This window comes from Portunus trituberculatus, chromosome 14 (genome assembly GCF_017591435.1).
Source record: "Portunus trituberculatus isolate SZX2019 chromosome 14, ASM1759143v1, whole genome shotgun sequence".
Classification (NCBI taxonomy): domain Eukaryota; kingdom Metazoa; phylum Arthropoda; class Malacostraca; order Decapoda; family Portunidae; genus Portunus; species Portunus trituberculatus.
This window is the reverse complement of record NC_059268.1, coordinates 17,564,184-17,579,183: the sequence shown is the minus strand read 5'-3', so window position 1 is coordinate 17,579,183 and position 15,000 is coordinate 17,564,184. Positions and strand designations below refer to the sequence as shown.

At 38.9% G+C, this 15,000-nt stretch overlaps 1 protein-coding gene across 5 annotated transcripts in view; it reads left to right on the top strand.

The window, feature by feature from the left end:
- Nucleotides 1-15,000, top strand: part of LOC123503376 (band 3 anion transport protein-like) — a 121,351-nt gene that overhangs the window by 32,270 nt on the left and 74,081 nt on the right. For 2 of the 5 annotated variants that reach the window (XM_045253081.1, XM_045253078.1), the window contains exons 3-13: nucleotides 3,219-3,292; nucleotides 5,059-5,281; nucleotides 5,611-5,723; nucleotides 6,007-6,149; nucleotides 6,391-6,474; nucleotides 6,688-6,770; nucleotides 7,860-7,892; nucleotides 8,576-8,618; nucleotides 8,751-8,914; nucleotides 9,582-9,760; nucleotides 10,298-10,475. In XM_045253081.1, coding sequence (XP_045109016.1) covers nucleotides 3,263-3,292; nucleotides 5,059-5,281; nucleotides 5,611-5,723; nucleotides 6,007-6,149; nucleotides 6,391-6,474; nucleotides 6,688-6,770; nucleotides 7,860-7,892; nucleotides 8,576-8,618; nucleotides 8,751-8,914; nucleotides 9,582-9,760; nucleotides 10,298-10,475 — 1,273 coding nt within the window. In that variant the 5' untranslated portion in view covers nucleotides 3,219-3,262. Of the gene's footprint in view, nucleotides 1-3,218; nucleotides 3,293-3,461; nucleotides 3,491-5,058; nucleotides 5,282-5,610; nucleotides 5,724-6,006; nucleotides 6,150-6,390; nucleotides 6,475-6,687; nucleotides 6,771-7,859; nucleotides 7,893-8,575; nucleotides 8,619-8,750; nucleotides 8,915-9,581; nucleotides 9,761-10,297; nucleotides 10,476-15,000 lie in introns of all 5 variants that reach the window. The other 3 variants (XM_045253082.1, XM_045253080.1, XM_045253079.1) reach the window with 3 other exon arrangements.

Here is a 15,000-nt window from a genome sequence, read left to right as displayed (position 1 = left end):
TCATTTAGGTTAACTTGACTACTGTAGCTTCTCAAGATTGATTGTCCACCTGAGAGCATAATGTAAAGGTCTACACATCTTGGTTTCATTATGCCCTGTGCATCTGGCATTGCCCACACATCTGATCTAGTTTTCTGCGGTCTATGAACCAGGAAGAGCATTAGATGAACGCCAGGAAACAGAACTAGAAGCTGTGTCAAGGTAATTAAAACGTGGCTCATCTCCAACGCATGAGACTACATTCTTCAACGTTTCGCCATCACAGCAATTTCTTGTGGAATTTATTAACAACTTCCAGATTATTTCCATGATTTATACTCGAACAACAAATCTGCATCATGAGAGGAAAATAGAATAAGGACCCCACGTACCGCCAGTCACGTTTAGACAGAAGATTCTTATGGCTCCCTTGCCAGACGTACGGTGACCTTCATGACAGCTTCAACAGAAACTTACAAGCAAGCCCGAGTATATCAGAGGGTCAGGGAAGAGAGACAGGCATCTTATCATTTAAAAAGCGTTCCTGATTAGCTCCTTGATTAATGGGGAAGGGTGAACAAGCGGGGAATAGGGAAGTGAGGGAGTAGATTGTAAGTGTGTGCCAGATCCGACGCGAGGCTGTTGTGTTGTGCTTGTCCCCCTTCCTTCCCCGGCAAGAAAATAAATCAAACAGCAGCTGGAGGTATTAAAAGATAGATAAAATAAAATTTAAAACGTAAAGATGGAGGAAGGTCAAACTCAGTCACGTCATAGGCTATAAATAACTTAAAGTGTGGTATTTTCGATGACTAAATGACAATATCTGTGACAGACTCTCTCTCTCTCTCTCTCTCTCTCTCTCTCTCTCTCTCTCTCTCTCTCTCTCTCTCTCTCTCCTTGTTTGGTCGCTCTTACTTATCACTTCTCTCGTGTAACTCATTAAAATTTTATCTGCTTTTTTTTTTTTTTTTCCTTTTAGAATAGATGATAATGTGGTTACTTGAAATGCAAGGTCAGTTGAATCCAAACCTACTCTCTCTCTCTCTCTCTCTCTCTCTCTCTCTCTCTCTCTCTCTCTCTCTCTCTCTCTCTCTCTCTCTCTCTCTGCATATGCAAGAGTTATTGAGTTTCCTTCTTTCCACCACACTGTTTTCCTTTAAATTTTCGCTTTATTGCCTCCTTGGGACTTAAAGTAGGTCAGATCGAATGAAGTGATAAGAAGCTATATGTCCTTACACGTTTCAGCGTTTTATTAATTTTCATGGATGTTTTTATGATCCTAATAACTGTTGGAAGAAAACAAAAGATCAAAAAGTTATTAAAATCTAAGCTTGAAATTTTAAGGATGGTCATAATTACCTTCTTTTCACGTCTGCATTGGTTAAGAATTCCTCTTCTCTCATATCTTTCCCATGTTTTCTTTAACCCTAATCCTTGCCCTTGATTCAGTTGGTACGTGAGAGAATCAAAGTCTCTGTTCTCAATAAGTGACTGGGTGTTGGTAGTGGTGAGTCCTGTGGTAGCGTAGAGATAGCCTAGCCTCTCTATCTACAATATCTCACCTTGGAGTGGACGGAGGCACCTTATCAGCTCATAATCTAACCTGAGAAAATAAAACAGAACCTCACAACCTCCTGATCCGAATTATTCCACTATCATGTAATTTTTCATCTCTAATCAGGTGTTGTAACTTCCATGCAATGAGAAGACTCGCACATCAGCAGCACAATAGAAAAGTAAGTGGGATGAGTTGATAGATTTCTAAGGGAGTTATTTGTATTGCTGTGTGTCATGTATAATGTTTCTCATTATAGCCAGTCTTACCAAACCTGTCTACACTCGGTCCAGCTCCTTAACTGTAGAGATGAAGCCCCATAGCACTACATGTACACGTGACAAGGCTCCCTCCGTTGATAGATGCTACTCGTACTAACATAACACACACACACACACACACACACACACACACACACTAGAGGTAAGCGTACGTACATACTCAAGAGAACCTCCGCATTATCATCCTCACAAATGGAATAAAAAAAAGAGAAGTGATAACAAACGAAGGGGAAGGGTCGAAGGTAAAGGCGGGAGAGGGAGGGGCAGGGCGAAGGGATGGAGTACATTGGTAAACTTAGCACATTGTCTATAATTATTCATGCCTATCTGTTCATCTCTTTCGATATGTTGATATACAAATACATATTCATATTCCCCTTCACACATATATGGTGAAAAAAATGTTACTACTAAGAAGTGATAACGTTTGCTTCCCATATGGAGAAATAAAAGCGTTTTCTGTTATTTCCGCCCCTGACACGGACTTCCCTTGGTGATGCCGTTTGGTAAAACACAGGAAGGTGCTCCAGTGGTGGACAAAGGGATTGTTTTTTCCTTCAGTTATAATTGTGACCTCTCGTTGTGGACTGTGGAGTGAGGTGAAGTCTTTTCTAAATCACTGTGGCGAGTCTCTCTCTCTCTCTCTCTCTCTCTCTCTCTCTCTCTCTCTCTCTCTCTCTCTCAAGAAAAGCCTTTCAGAAAGGAAATCAGGTGTGTCAAAAGTCAATTCATTAAAGTTAAAAAAAGAAAAAGAAAAGAGTAATGATGCAATAATGTGTTAATATTGGACACAATGAATTCGACGCCACCATCTACAGTTCTAAAAGCACAATCACATATGTATGATTTACTAACAAATACTGTACAATGAATAACTTTTCTTTGTGAACTGTGTGATAAGAGATGTAATATTGCAAGATTGCGTCATTGTTTACACCACATGTTAAAAAGATGCCAGCTATGCTATTTATTGTGTTTACTTATGGAAACTTTTCACCTTTAGTTCTTATACATTAGAATTCGTCTTAAGTCGTTATGTGTTATATATTGCTTACTGATTCATATATGTTCGAGAATTACGTATGTTAAATCAGGAAAGATGCAAGTTTATTTTTTAATAGAGAGCACCACAACGGCAGCAGCTACAGGTGGATCGGGGCGTTATTGTTCATGACTCCTATGGGTGAGGCGGCCGGCGGTAGGGTTGACACGCTTCCTTTAAATGCCGTGTTCTTTCCTTCATGGCTATTTTTAAGAAAAGATGTAGGGCATAGGCGACACTTGAGTCAACAGGCGTTAGGAAGGCCTCATTATGGTTGTGTACTAGTGTTGATAAAGGGCGAGCCACGTAGCGGATGTCCCTATGAAAATTTCACAACATTGACAATCTTTGTTTTTTTCAGAGTCGTGGAGCTTCCCTCGGTTGTAGGAGTGGAAGGGGACAACCATGGACAAGATATCATCATTAGCGAACATGGTAAGTCCAATGTATATATTACTATCAGCATATCAACATGAATAATAGTGTCGAGTATTGCCAGTATCATGGTTCTTTATCTTATGGATGTTCAATGAGATCTTTTATTTAACATGCATTTTATTTGAATATGGTTATATTGTTTCATCTTGTTCCACACTGCCTCTAGGGAGCTTACAAGAATCCATAGCCATGGAAGTAAGTAATAACTATTGTGTTGATGTGATTAATGCTTGGCTGGTGTGTTTTGACTACAAAAAGTTACTTGAGGTTGTGTATATTAGCTTAATGTAATTGTAGCTCTTTGCTCATTGTTGCTGATGTGTGCATGTGTGTGTGCCCAATACAAATATTATACCATCTACTTTTAGACAGTATGTAGAAGAGATGTCAAAAAATTTAGCTTTCTAAATAGGAGCATAGAACAATGGAAGATTCTAGACAAAACAGTGGTTCAAGAAAAGAATATTCATGGATTTAAAGGTAAACTGGATGCTTACAAATATAGAGATAGGACAGCATGAGCAGAGCTTCCTTCCTGTAAAACACAACTAGGTAAACACACACACACACTATATATATATATATATATATATATATATATATATATATATATATATATATATATATATATATATATATTGTAGTGCAATTTGTTTTTAATGTTATTTTTTGAATGACTTTTTTTTCTTTCACCAAAATCATAATTATATTTTATCTTCCTACCATTGTTATTACACTTAACATGATCATATGGGAGGAAAGATAAGCAATACAGACAAGTTTATTTAGAGTATGTGCATGAGTGAAATCAAAGGACAAATTATGAGAGGCAGGACCCCCAGTAATATGGAAGGAGAGAGCTGACAGGCAAAGCTTCACTCATGTAATGAGGAAATGCAAGAAAAAAAAAAAAAGGGGAAGAATTTGCTTATCATCATCTCTCTCCCCATGAGGGAATTCACCTCAAGAAAATGGGGCATGAGAGATATAAATAGATAAGATAATTAAATATAGATAATGTGATCTTGTAGTACATATGTATATAGTGTTAAAGTGAAGGTATGTCACTTTATAACGTTCTACATGATTTTCAACGAAAATATTATACATTTGATCATGTTTTTTGTAATGTAATGTATTTTCTTATACATCTCACTGAAGCTTGCACCTTATATATAAGGAGTCAATTATTGTAACATTGAAAATATATCAACATTGAAAGATGAGGAATAGTTATCCATTTTTGCTAAATATGATGGAAGTAGTCCTGATAGAAGATATAACTCATGAGAGAGTCACAGGTCACATGCATTCATTTAATTTGACTGCTGTTTATTTCTAATGCATTAGCAAACTCTTGATGTCATAAGAAGCTTTGTTGTATATTTTGTTTTTATGCATGGCTATTGTTTTTAATTTTTTATTAGAATTTTCTGTAATGTGTGTGTATTTTCTTGCTGTAGGAAGCAGGGACATGATGGAGATAATGTAGAACAGTTACTAAAAGATGAGAGTCAAAGAAATGGCTAATATTCTTGCAAGTGTAGCTCATTAATCAGCTAGTTAATAATTTTCTATTTTAGGGTAGTAAGGCATAGTGAAGGGAAGTACTTTTACCAAGCTAAGTTACAAAATTCTCAGTCGATAGCAGTAGTATTTCTTCCCAATAAAGAGAGAGTGGCATTGGCATGGTATTTTTGTAATTGTGGTAATGGTTGTTAGACATTGATACCACAGACAGTTGAAAAATAATCTCATTACAGCCACCAGCTGGCGATGGTGGTGGGCCGCCCAGGAAGCGGTCTACTGACCAGCTGAATGAAGACATGGAGCGTATGTTTGAGAATGAAGGGGCCAAGGAGGACTTCTCCCTGAGCCAACTCTCCTCCCCTGCCATGGCCTCCAACCCTTGGTCTCCTGGCTATGATGATGACTCTCAGGTCCGTGAGGCTGACGACACACGGTTCCATGATAGTGACATCAAGTGTGAGTATGGCATGGCAAGTCTCTCATTTCCTTTGGCACAGGAAAAGAGAGATTTATTGCCTTATGATTCTTGTTATTAATGCCATTGGACATCCAAGCAGACTTGCCAGGGTACAGAACTCAATTTATAGTAATGTATTCACTTTACTTAGTTTGTCACTTTTTTTTTTATTATTGGATTTTTACCATGAATATTGAGTAAGAGAAAAACATTGGATTTGGAAAAACAACATAGCATTTTGGTAAATTTGAAAGAGAAAAATGTCATAAAACTTTACATAGTAGTAAATTTCAACAAAGTAAGATAAAACCCTGCCATTCTTCCACAGACCACCGCAGTGATACCTTCCCCCATGTGCATTCCCCCCTCAAGCCCCAGTACCGCGCAGGGAGTCGCCGCGGCAGCCGCAAGTCACGCCACTCTGAGTCGTCACAGGACGCTGTAAGACTCACCTGACCCAATGTTTTGGTGGCCTCATGACATTCAGTGTAGCATTGTGACTCCCTTATGGAAATTCTTTCATTACCTGTACACACAAGAAAAGCTCTTCATTTGGTCAAATAGTCTGTGTGGTATCTTGAGACAAGTTACTGGATTCTAGGATTTACCAACTTTTTATTTGATTATAAACTTGATAATTTTTTTGTAGAAGTAATTAAAGCTTATTAGTTGAGCATTTTAATACAGAATAGTTTTATAAATTACCTCACATTTTCTTGTTCAGGATAAGCATGAGAAGGAGGAGGAGGAGCCAGAAACAGCAAAGTTGTTAGAGAAGGATGACAAGGACAGTGGTAAGGAGAAGAAGGACACTGGAGTCCTCTTCCAAATTGGTGACCCTGAGGTTGGTGAAGGATGGTCTCTCGGGTAAGTCATCACAACTACTCTTAATCTTGGGGGGGTTCTTATAAATGTATAAATATCAGTTCTGTTCCCTTGCTCATAGACACCCATGGCAGAAAAAAATTATTAGAGCTACATATTGATACCTGCCAATAATACAAGAATAGCTGATTTTGCCAACAAGTACATACCAATGAGAATGGTTACTTAGTAGGTAAAGACTTAGCTCCTTTGTACTAAATTCATGTTATTTATTTACCTTCAGGAATGAAGCACGTCAGAAGGATCCAACAATGGAGTCAGATGCAGAGGAACATTCCCCACTCCTTTCTGAAGTTGCCAAGCCTAAGTAAGTATCGTAGCCCTGGAAAAATAATAAGTGGGTGAGAGCTTGGGCCAGTGACAGTGTTCCCATGCCAAACTCTATATATGATGGCTTATATTAAGTGCTTACTCAAAACAATGACATATAAGACTGATGGTAAGTCACTTACTGCTATAGCTTTTGTATGTGTAGATGTAATGTCTTTTATCTCACAAAGACAATTTTATCTTTCTTCAGGCCCATTATTCGAATGGCTGAACCCGAACCAACATACATCGATGATTCAGGTCGAAAGAAGACTCGAGTCCAGTTTGACATCGGTATGCATGTAGTTGGGGTATCTAATCCTAAACCTTGCATCCTGCATCCTATCCCTCCCCCAGCTCACATCAATGTGCTCATTATATGTGTTGTATCTCTCTCTCTCTCTCTCTCTCTCTCTCTCTCTCTCTCTCTCTCTCTCTCTCTCTCTCTCTCTCTCTCTCTCTCTCTCTCTCTCTCTCTCTCTCTCTCTCATCTGATCTGATTATCTCAGTACTGTTTTACAATTTTTGAAATCTCAATAAGGTTAGGTATGACAGAAGAAAAGAAAATTTCCTTAGTTTGATGCTTTCTTAGTATGCAGTTCTTTGATCATTCCTTAACTGAAATCAACAATTTTAAATCTTCACATTGCTAGTTGTAAGGTTACTTCTTTGGCATCTGCTGATATATCACAGTGAACTTTGCAGGAAGTCATTACTGTGGATTCACATCAGTATAAGTTTATCTCAAGTTCAATCTATAGAAGTCATCTTTCTGCAAGCAAACGATAATTCAGGCAAAACTGCTTTTCAATCATTGCCTGGGAATTATTGCTGAATATCTTGAACTAATTATAAATTATCAAGAAAATAATTATTTCCTCCTGCAGAAGAGTACTAATGACAGAACAGTTCAACATGTCTCTTGCTCATCTTGAATGTGAGATTATCTGGAAGTCAGTAGAGTAATGTAGACTTTAAATATTTCATTTACTTTGACTTTGAGAAGTGGAGGATACATTAGCATTATTGCAAATACTTGGACCCTACCAGTCATTCACATTCTACATGCTTTATCACCAACCCCTTCCTCTGCTACTCCATCGTGTTGTCCCGTGCTGTCCCGTGTTTGTCCCTTCTCTCCTGTGTTTGTCCATCCTGTGTTTTTCTTGTGTTTGTTCATCCCTCCCATCCGTCCCTGTCCTCCTGTACCCCATCCTGCCTCAGATTTTTATCCTTAGGGTTCATGAAATGTTTTGTTACAATTGATATTTAGGCAGAGATTATAATGAAAAATGCAATGTGTGCCACTTCATCCAATGAAGTGGCAAGGTCTGCCAAGTGGTATGTATCAGTGATGTTTCTTTTTTCCTTGGGAATGGACAGAAGTGATCACTATTGTAACTAAAAGGTTTCCAGGTATGAAATGGGTGATATATATATTTTTTTTATTTTGTGATTACAGTTTTGTTCTGTTTTTATCACTAATAATGTTATTTAATGATTTGTTCTCACTGGTGTGCATTATATTGGAAGTGTTGTACTAACAAGTGATCCAGAGTGTTTGTGGGAAACTAAAATGATTGCTGTCAAAGGAACAGGGAAACTTTGCATCCATGTGACACTACTCACTCAACACTGGTACTAAAACAAGGTGTAAAGGAACAAATAAGAATGTACACAGTAACAAGCCTTGCAGAAACCAGTAACAGTCAGAGGCAAAACACATGCACCATACACTCATATAGTTTATCCACTGATTTCATTGACATTCAGTGGATATTAATCTCTACATGAATATGTACATATCTTTTTTTCTTACTAGTTGAATTATTTATTTTTTTTTTATTTATTTTTTTTCATAAAATATACACTATCCAAGCAAACATTCAGGACTGATTTTGATTATGTTTTTGCTTTCAGTTCATAACATTACATAAGTTTGTAAGAATTTTGAGCAGAGTTCATAATGATATCTTTTTTAAATGAAATGTTTATATGTATGTATATAGAAAAGCAAGATTTGATGAGTGTAATTATATTTTGTTTTTAATGTGACCACACCTGCCAGGCTCTAATCTTTACCATTGTGTGCAACACAGGTGAGGAGGAGCAGCCTGACCTGGAGCACAGGATCCGTAAAAAGTAAGCACCACCACTACCACTGCTGCTGCTGCTGCAGCATGATTTTTCTTTCATTTATATTTGTTTATCCAAACTTTAATAGAGATGTAAAAAGGTTTCTGCAGACATAAACCATTTCTTCTCTTCAATTAGGCGGTCCCACAAGAGGAGGGTGAATGATACTGCTGAGGACCCAGCCTGGAGGCGTCATCTGGGCAGCGAGCACAACCTGCAGTCTTGTGCTTCAACTTCATCAGCCCCAACCACAGAGGAGGAGGCCATGAACCTTGCTGAACATGACCTGGATGTGATGTCTAGTGAGTAACTCCAGATAAGCTGTGTCAGTTTTCCCTTATTGAAAGAAAATATGCTATGAGTCTTATTGTAGACTTACGTGTGAAGCACATCTTGAATATGACCCTCTAGTTTTGAGGATACTAGTTGTAATAGAAATAATGACCAAATTGAGACTTCCAATGGTACTATTAGCAGTGGTGTAAACTTGAATAAAATGTACACACTCATCATAGAACTTTGTTAAAGGTTAACTCACCCAGACTTCTGTAGCAAATCTAAATGACATTTTAGGCAAAGTGCAGAAAGCCATAGACTCCTTTCTTGCACTAAACCTAACATTCTAAGTAAGTAAATAAAAGGAGTTACATGTGAATAAGTGGAACCTGATAGCTATCTATAGGAAACAGGAACTATTCACTGTTAGAAGATGAATTATGGTTGAAAAGGAGGAGACTAAAAGATGAAAAAGAAGTTAAGATAAAACTTTAGAAGATATTTCATATTTAGAAAGTAAAGCCTCTTATACATACATGTACAAACTGTAGCAGGCTTTACATACTTTAAAGGTAATATTCAAACTGATAGTAAGAAAAATTAGATTCATTGTAAAACTTTCATACAGTCCCACATTGTAGAACTCTGACACTGTCCCTTATTTGACTCACATTACCTTCGTCCCTCTCACAGGCCATAGGTTTGATGACCGCAGTGCCTATCGGCGGCCCAAGGTCCGGGCACGCTCCTCTGTGTCTTCCATCATTCATGTGAGTGATAAAGACGATGCTCAGGTGAAGAAGAAAGCTAAATCTACAAGTGATCGGCAGCTACCCATCATGAAGAAGAGCTATGACCACAGCCCTCATGAGGTGAGCTACATGTACCCAATAACTCTCAATTTCTATAGATATGATTACATGCCACTAGTTCCTCATGCCATATTCTATAGGTAGGGAAAACACATAGGATCTCAATAAAGAAGGAAAACACTCAGGAATAGAGGTTTATGTTTGACATGAAATTGGGAAATTGGTAAAGTATAGTAACTATTTATTTGTAGTGATGATATAAGACAACCCCTCACCATAATGGTCTCTAGATACAAATAGTGGTATCTAACTTGATGCCAGCAATAGAGGAGAGACAGGGTAGGCTGAGTTGTGGTGATATTCAAGTATAGTATTATAATCCTAAGCCTATATGATCACATTTAAAAAAGCCCTTTCCTGATTGTATGTAAGGGATTTAAACCATATGACACATCTTTCTGGGTGAGCTTGTCCTGTATACGACAACCAGGGAAATAGATCTTCCCTAATATCAAGATAGTAGAGACAGACAAACAGACAGGCTGATCAATAGACACCATGCACTGCCTACAAGTTTGTTATATCATGTTCACTCAGGTGTTTGTGGAGCTGGATGAGCTGAAGTACACTGAGGCAGGGCTGCAGTGGAAGGAAACTGCTCGCTGGATCAAGTATGAGGAGAATGTTGAGGCTGTGGACAACCGGTGGGGAAAGCCTCATCTTGCCTTCCTCAATTTCCATGCACTCTTCTCTCTGCGCAGAGGCTTGGAAGCAGGTATGTTAATGTTAAAGTACCTTCCTTTGTGTGTGTGTCCATTTGTGTACAAGAATTATAGCTTTCTACCCAACTGTGTTCTAATGGGGAGATAAAACTGCCAAGGTGAGTTTGATATTGTTATGTATGCCCTCAAGAAGCTTCCTCTTGTTTTATGTGGATGTGATGACTGAGCTCACTACTCATCACATTGTTTCCTCAACTTGAATGTAGTATTTTTACCCTAGCTATTCGTAACAGAAAGTTCAACCTTTTCTTTTCCTTCTTTCCTTGCAAGCATTGTGTAAACTTCATTATTACGTCACATCCTGCTCAATCATGAAACTAAGAACGTTTTTTATTATCATTTTTGGAACTTGAATGATATATGCTAGTATTATTAGTAATAGTACAATTTATTCTGTTAATTTCCATGCACACAAAGAACTTCACCCTGAATCAGAAACATATATAAATTTAGCATGAAATCACGACAAAATATATGACAGAAAAGATATAACAAAATCAGAATAGAACAATAAACAAAAAGAACACGATATAAATATGTATAAGAGTTGCGGCGTGTTTACTTCAGTCTCCCTAGTGATAACCTGATTTTCTCTCACTACCCTGCCTTGCCTTCTCGCGCTGTGGATGGCAGCGGTAACAACAAGCAACACAATTCTCTCCTACATTTATCCACCTCTATCGCTTTATCTCATCCACTTCTACTTCACTCCCATCCATTGTCACTCACGTTTTATAGTATTCAGTTGTTATAAGACTAATGAATATATAAATAGATAAAATATAAAATACTTGTGTAGGCTTTCCTTGTCCGCCTTGTGAAGTAAGGATTGGGGAGGTCCTGGGTGGAGCTTGCACCTTTACCGCCCTCAGCTCTCTCTCTCTCTCTCTCTCTGATAAGAAAAAATACTCATTAAGTATTTTCCTTAGTAAATGAAAAATACAGTGAGAAAAAGTTAAATAAATAAATAAATAGTGCATTAAGATCACATTAGAATCTTTAAAAAATTCCTCTTACATTTACATTCCCAAACTGTTACGTTGTATATATCTAAATTTTATGTAGTATCTTTAACCCCTTCAGTACCGTGACGCATTTCATTATTCATTCTATTAACTATTTGGTGACTTTATACAGCTTGAAAAACCTAAGTGGAGGATTAAGAATAGTGGAGACTGGCCAATATTCTTTTGACCTCCATAGACCCTTCGTAATGTCAAAAAAAATGGTCTAATCGTACACAAATCCCAAGATAAAACTGTGTCCCAGTACTGAAGGGGTTAAAAAACTTGGCAACACTATAGAACGTACAACTACAGCATATGAGACACTCTAGAGCTTAAACAGTCCGAGGAATGCGTTAGTTGTGAAGATATGAAGACGCATCATAAATTTGGCAGTAGTACCTGTATCATATAGTAGGAGGGCGTTGATGAGCTGAGGTGTTGAATACAAGGCTGTGTAGTGTGTTACATGTCTCGCTGGTGAAGGTCAAGCACGAATTAGCATGCGGTTGTGCATTAAAAGAATCTGCTTTGCTTACATCCCGGGCCGTACCGAGCAATTTGTCTGTGGGTGTGGATGTGATGTAGCACGGACGCGTTAGGTGTTCTCATTACTCCAGCGATAGAAAGGCCAGTGTGCTGCGTGTTTAGGTCTTGATCCCTTCAGTACTGGGACACATTTTTACCATGAGTTTGTGTATGATTAAACGGTTTTATTAGGAATGGTCTATGGGGATCAGAAGATTAATGGGATGAGTCTTCACTGTTTTAATCCTCACATAAGTTTGTGCTGTATAGAATCACTGAACAATAAGCAGAATGAATATGAAAATGCGTCATAGCACTGAAGGGATTAAAGAGTTAGAGTAGATGTGTTTGTTGTCTAAAGAGTTACGTCATCCAAAACAATAGTCTCTCTCTCTCTCTCTCTCTCTCTCTCTCTCTCTCTCTCTCTCTCTCTCTCTCTCTCTCTCTCTCTCTCTCTAAAAAATGCTTCTGTATGACGCAAATTAGAATTACGTCAGAGATGTATTTTCTTATGTAATGAATAACACGTGCAAGAATATGTGAACAGCGAAACATCATAACAGTTTTACGTAACGAAAGTACAATAGGGGCTGGGAATAGTAATGGCCACATCAGTTTGCAATTGTTATTCTGCTTCCGGTCGTACTGTGAAGGGAACCAGGCAGGAGGCGAGGAACACAACACGGAGACTGCTTGATATGTTAGAGTAGAAAGCCTGACTGAAGGAGGAGAAGGAGGTGGTGGTAGGAATAGTGAGGAGGAAGCAGAGGTATACGAATAGATGAAGACACAGATGTTGAAGTTAAGATGCAAGAGATTGGATTCTGTGTGAGATTTCATTGTGCGTCTCCTTATCCTTTTTCTTAAGTCAGTTGTCAGTTGTCCATCTCCCTGTTTCCTTCTCTCCCATTTATCTGTGTGAATTACGAGGAGAGGTAGAGAAGTGAAATGAGATGCCAAAGTTATTCCGTGGTAAAATCTCACAATGCTTCTCTGATTGAATTAATTACTCTTCACTCTGCATTCCTATCTGTGTACAAAGAGGAGGAAGTAAGAGAGAGAGAGAGAGAGAGAGAGAGAGAGAGATTGCCCAAAGTTATCCCGTGGTAAAATCTCACAATATTCTCTGATAAAATGAATTACTCTATAGTCTGTTTACCCTTCAGTCTGCATGCCTATCTGTGTCCAAAGAGGAGGTAGGGGGAGTGAGGATTGCGAGATGGTGTTCTTTGGTCACGTCTCATGTCCTCGAATTCTTGGCCTCCGTTTGCTGTTTGCTTGCCTCCATACCTCCACGCCTCCTTACCTGCTAGTCTGCTTACCTGCCTACCTTCCTGTCTCTAAGGTGGAGGCAGGGTTAAGTTACCATTGGGTGATTAAGTTAATTTTCTTGCTTCTCTGGTTACGTGAAGGAAGAAGATGGAAGTGGAGGACGATGCATGTAGAGACGGATGAGTGGAAGAGAAGCAAGTGGAAGGAAGTAGAAGAGGAGTAAATATAGAAGGTGGAAGCAGAGACAGAAAGAGAGATAAATCAGATGGGGTGTGAAGAAGAGGAGAGGAATAGACATCGGGTTTGAGAATAGGAAGGATGAAGATATAAAAATGTAGGCAGAGGGACAACTTGAGGCCGAGTCTGAGTTAGAGAAGATAAAGGTATTGGAAAAAGAAAAATTTGAAGGAAGAGGAGGAGGAGGATATACAAAAGCTGCGGGGGAAAGAACTAAAGTGAGGAGATGAAGGTGTAGGCAGAAAGATAAATTGAAGGAAGAGGAGGAGGAGAGGAGGAGGAAAAAGAGGAGAGTTGAGATACAAAAGCTTCGGGGGAAAGAACTAAAGTGAGGAGATGAAGGTGTAGGCAGAGGGATAAATTGAAGGAAGAAGAAGAGAAGGAGGTAGAAAAGGAGGAGGTGGAGATACACAAGCAGTGGGGGAGAGAGCTTAAGTTGGGGAGTCGCGCGGGAGCAGCAGACACGAGGGACTTCCCCGGACGCTGCGAAAAGGTCATGCTGGTCAACAGTTGCATCTTTTTCTTGGTGACTTGTTTTTTCTTCTTTGGTTGATCCTGCATGGGAAAGTGTTCTTTTTCCGCACAGTGCGAGGGGTTAGTTTTCCTTTAATTTTGGGGCAAGAGGGTTGTTTAAGACGCCGTAGATGACCGTGACTGTGTTATTCTATGGCTGTTTAACCCCTTCACTACTGGGACACATTTTTCCTTGAGATTTGTGTACGATTAAACCATTGTATTGACATTAGGAAGGGTCTATGGAGGTCAGAAAATGAATGGCCAGAGTCTTCACTATTTTAATCCCCACTTGAGTTTCTGAAGCTGTATATCCTTCAGTACTGTGATGCATTTATACCACGAATTTGAGTAGGATTAGTCGATTTTATTTATATTAGAAAGCATCTATGGATTTCAGGCGATAAATGGTCAGAGTATTCACCATTCTAATCCCTACATGAGTTTCTGAAGCTGTATAAAATCATCAATTAGTTAGCAGAACCAAAGTGAAAAAGTGTCATGGTACTGAAGGGGTTAATGTGACGTGGTATGGGGGACGAGAATATAATCACTATAATCGGTCATTCACTGTTGGCTTTGGAGTTTTTTAGCGGGACGAAAGCAGAAAGTGAGGAGAGGAGGTGCTTCCAAGATGGCGGCTGCGTTGTGCTTGTGGTGAACACGTGGGCAGGCAGTGACTCGACTGGATGGATAAAGACCAAACCAGACCAGACCAAACCAGCCCTCACCGCTCCTTGGTCACCCACATAAACAAGACCACATAACTTGATCTAAAGTAATATATATATAAAAAGGAAGCGGAATTTCCCCTCTGACAATGAACGTAGGTAAAAAAAAAGTGATTGATGATAAATGAAAAAGAAAACTAGGTCTGCTCCCACGTTTGGCTGTAGTCGTGGCCAGCAGTGACGTGTAAAAAGAAGAGGAATCTACCCTGTGGCAATGAACGGGAGCGGAAAAA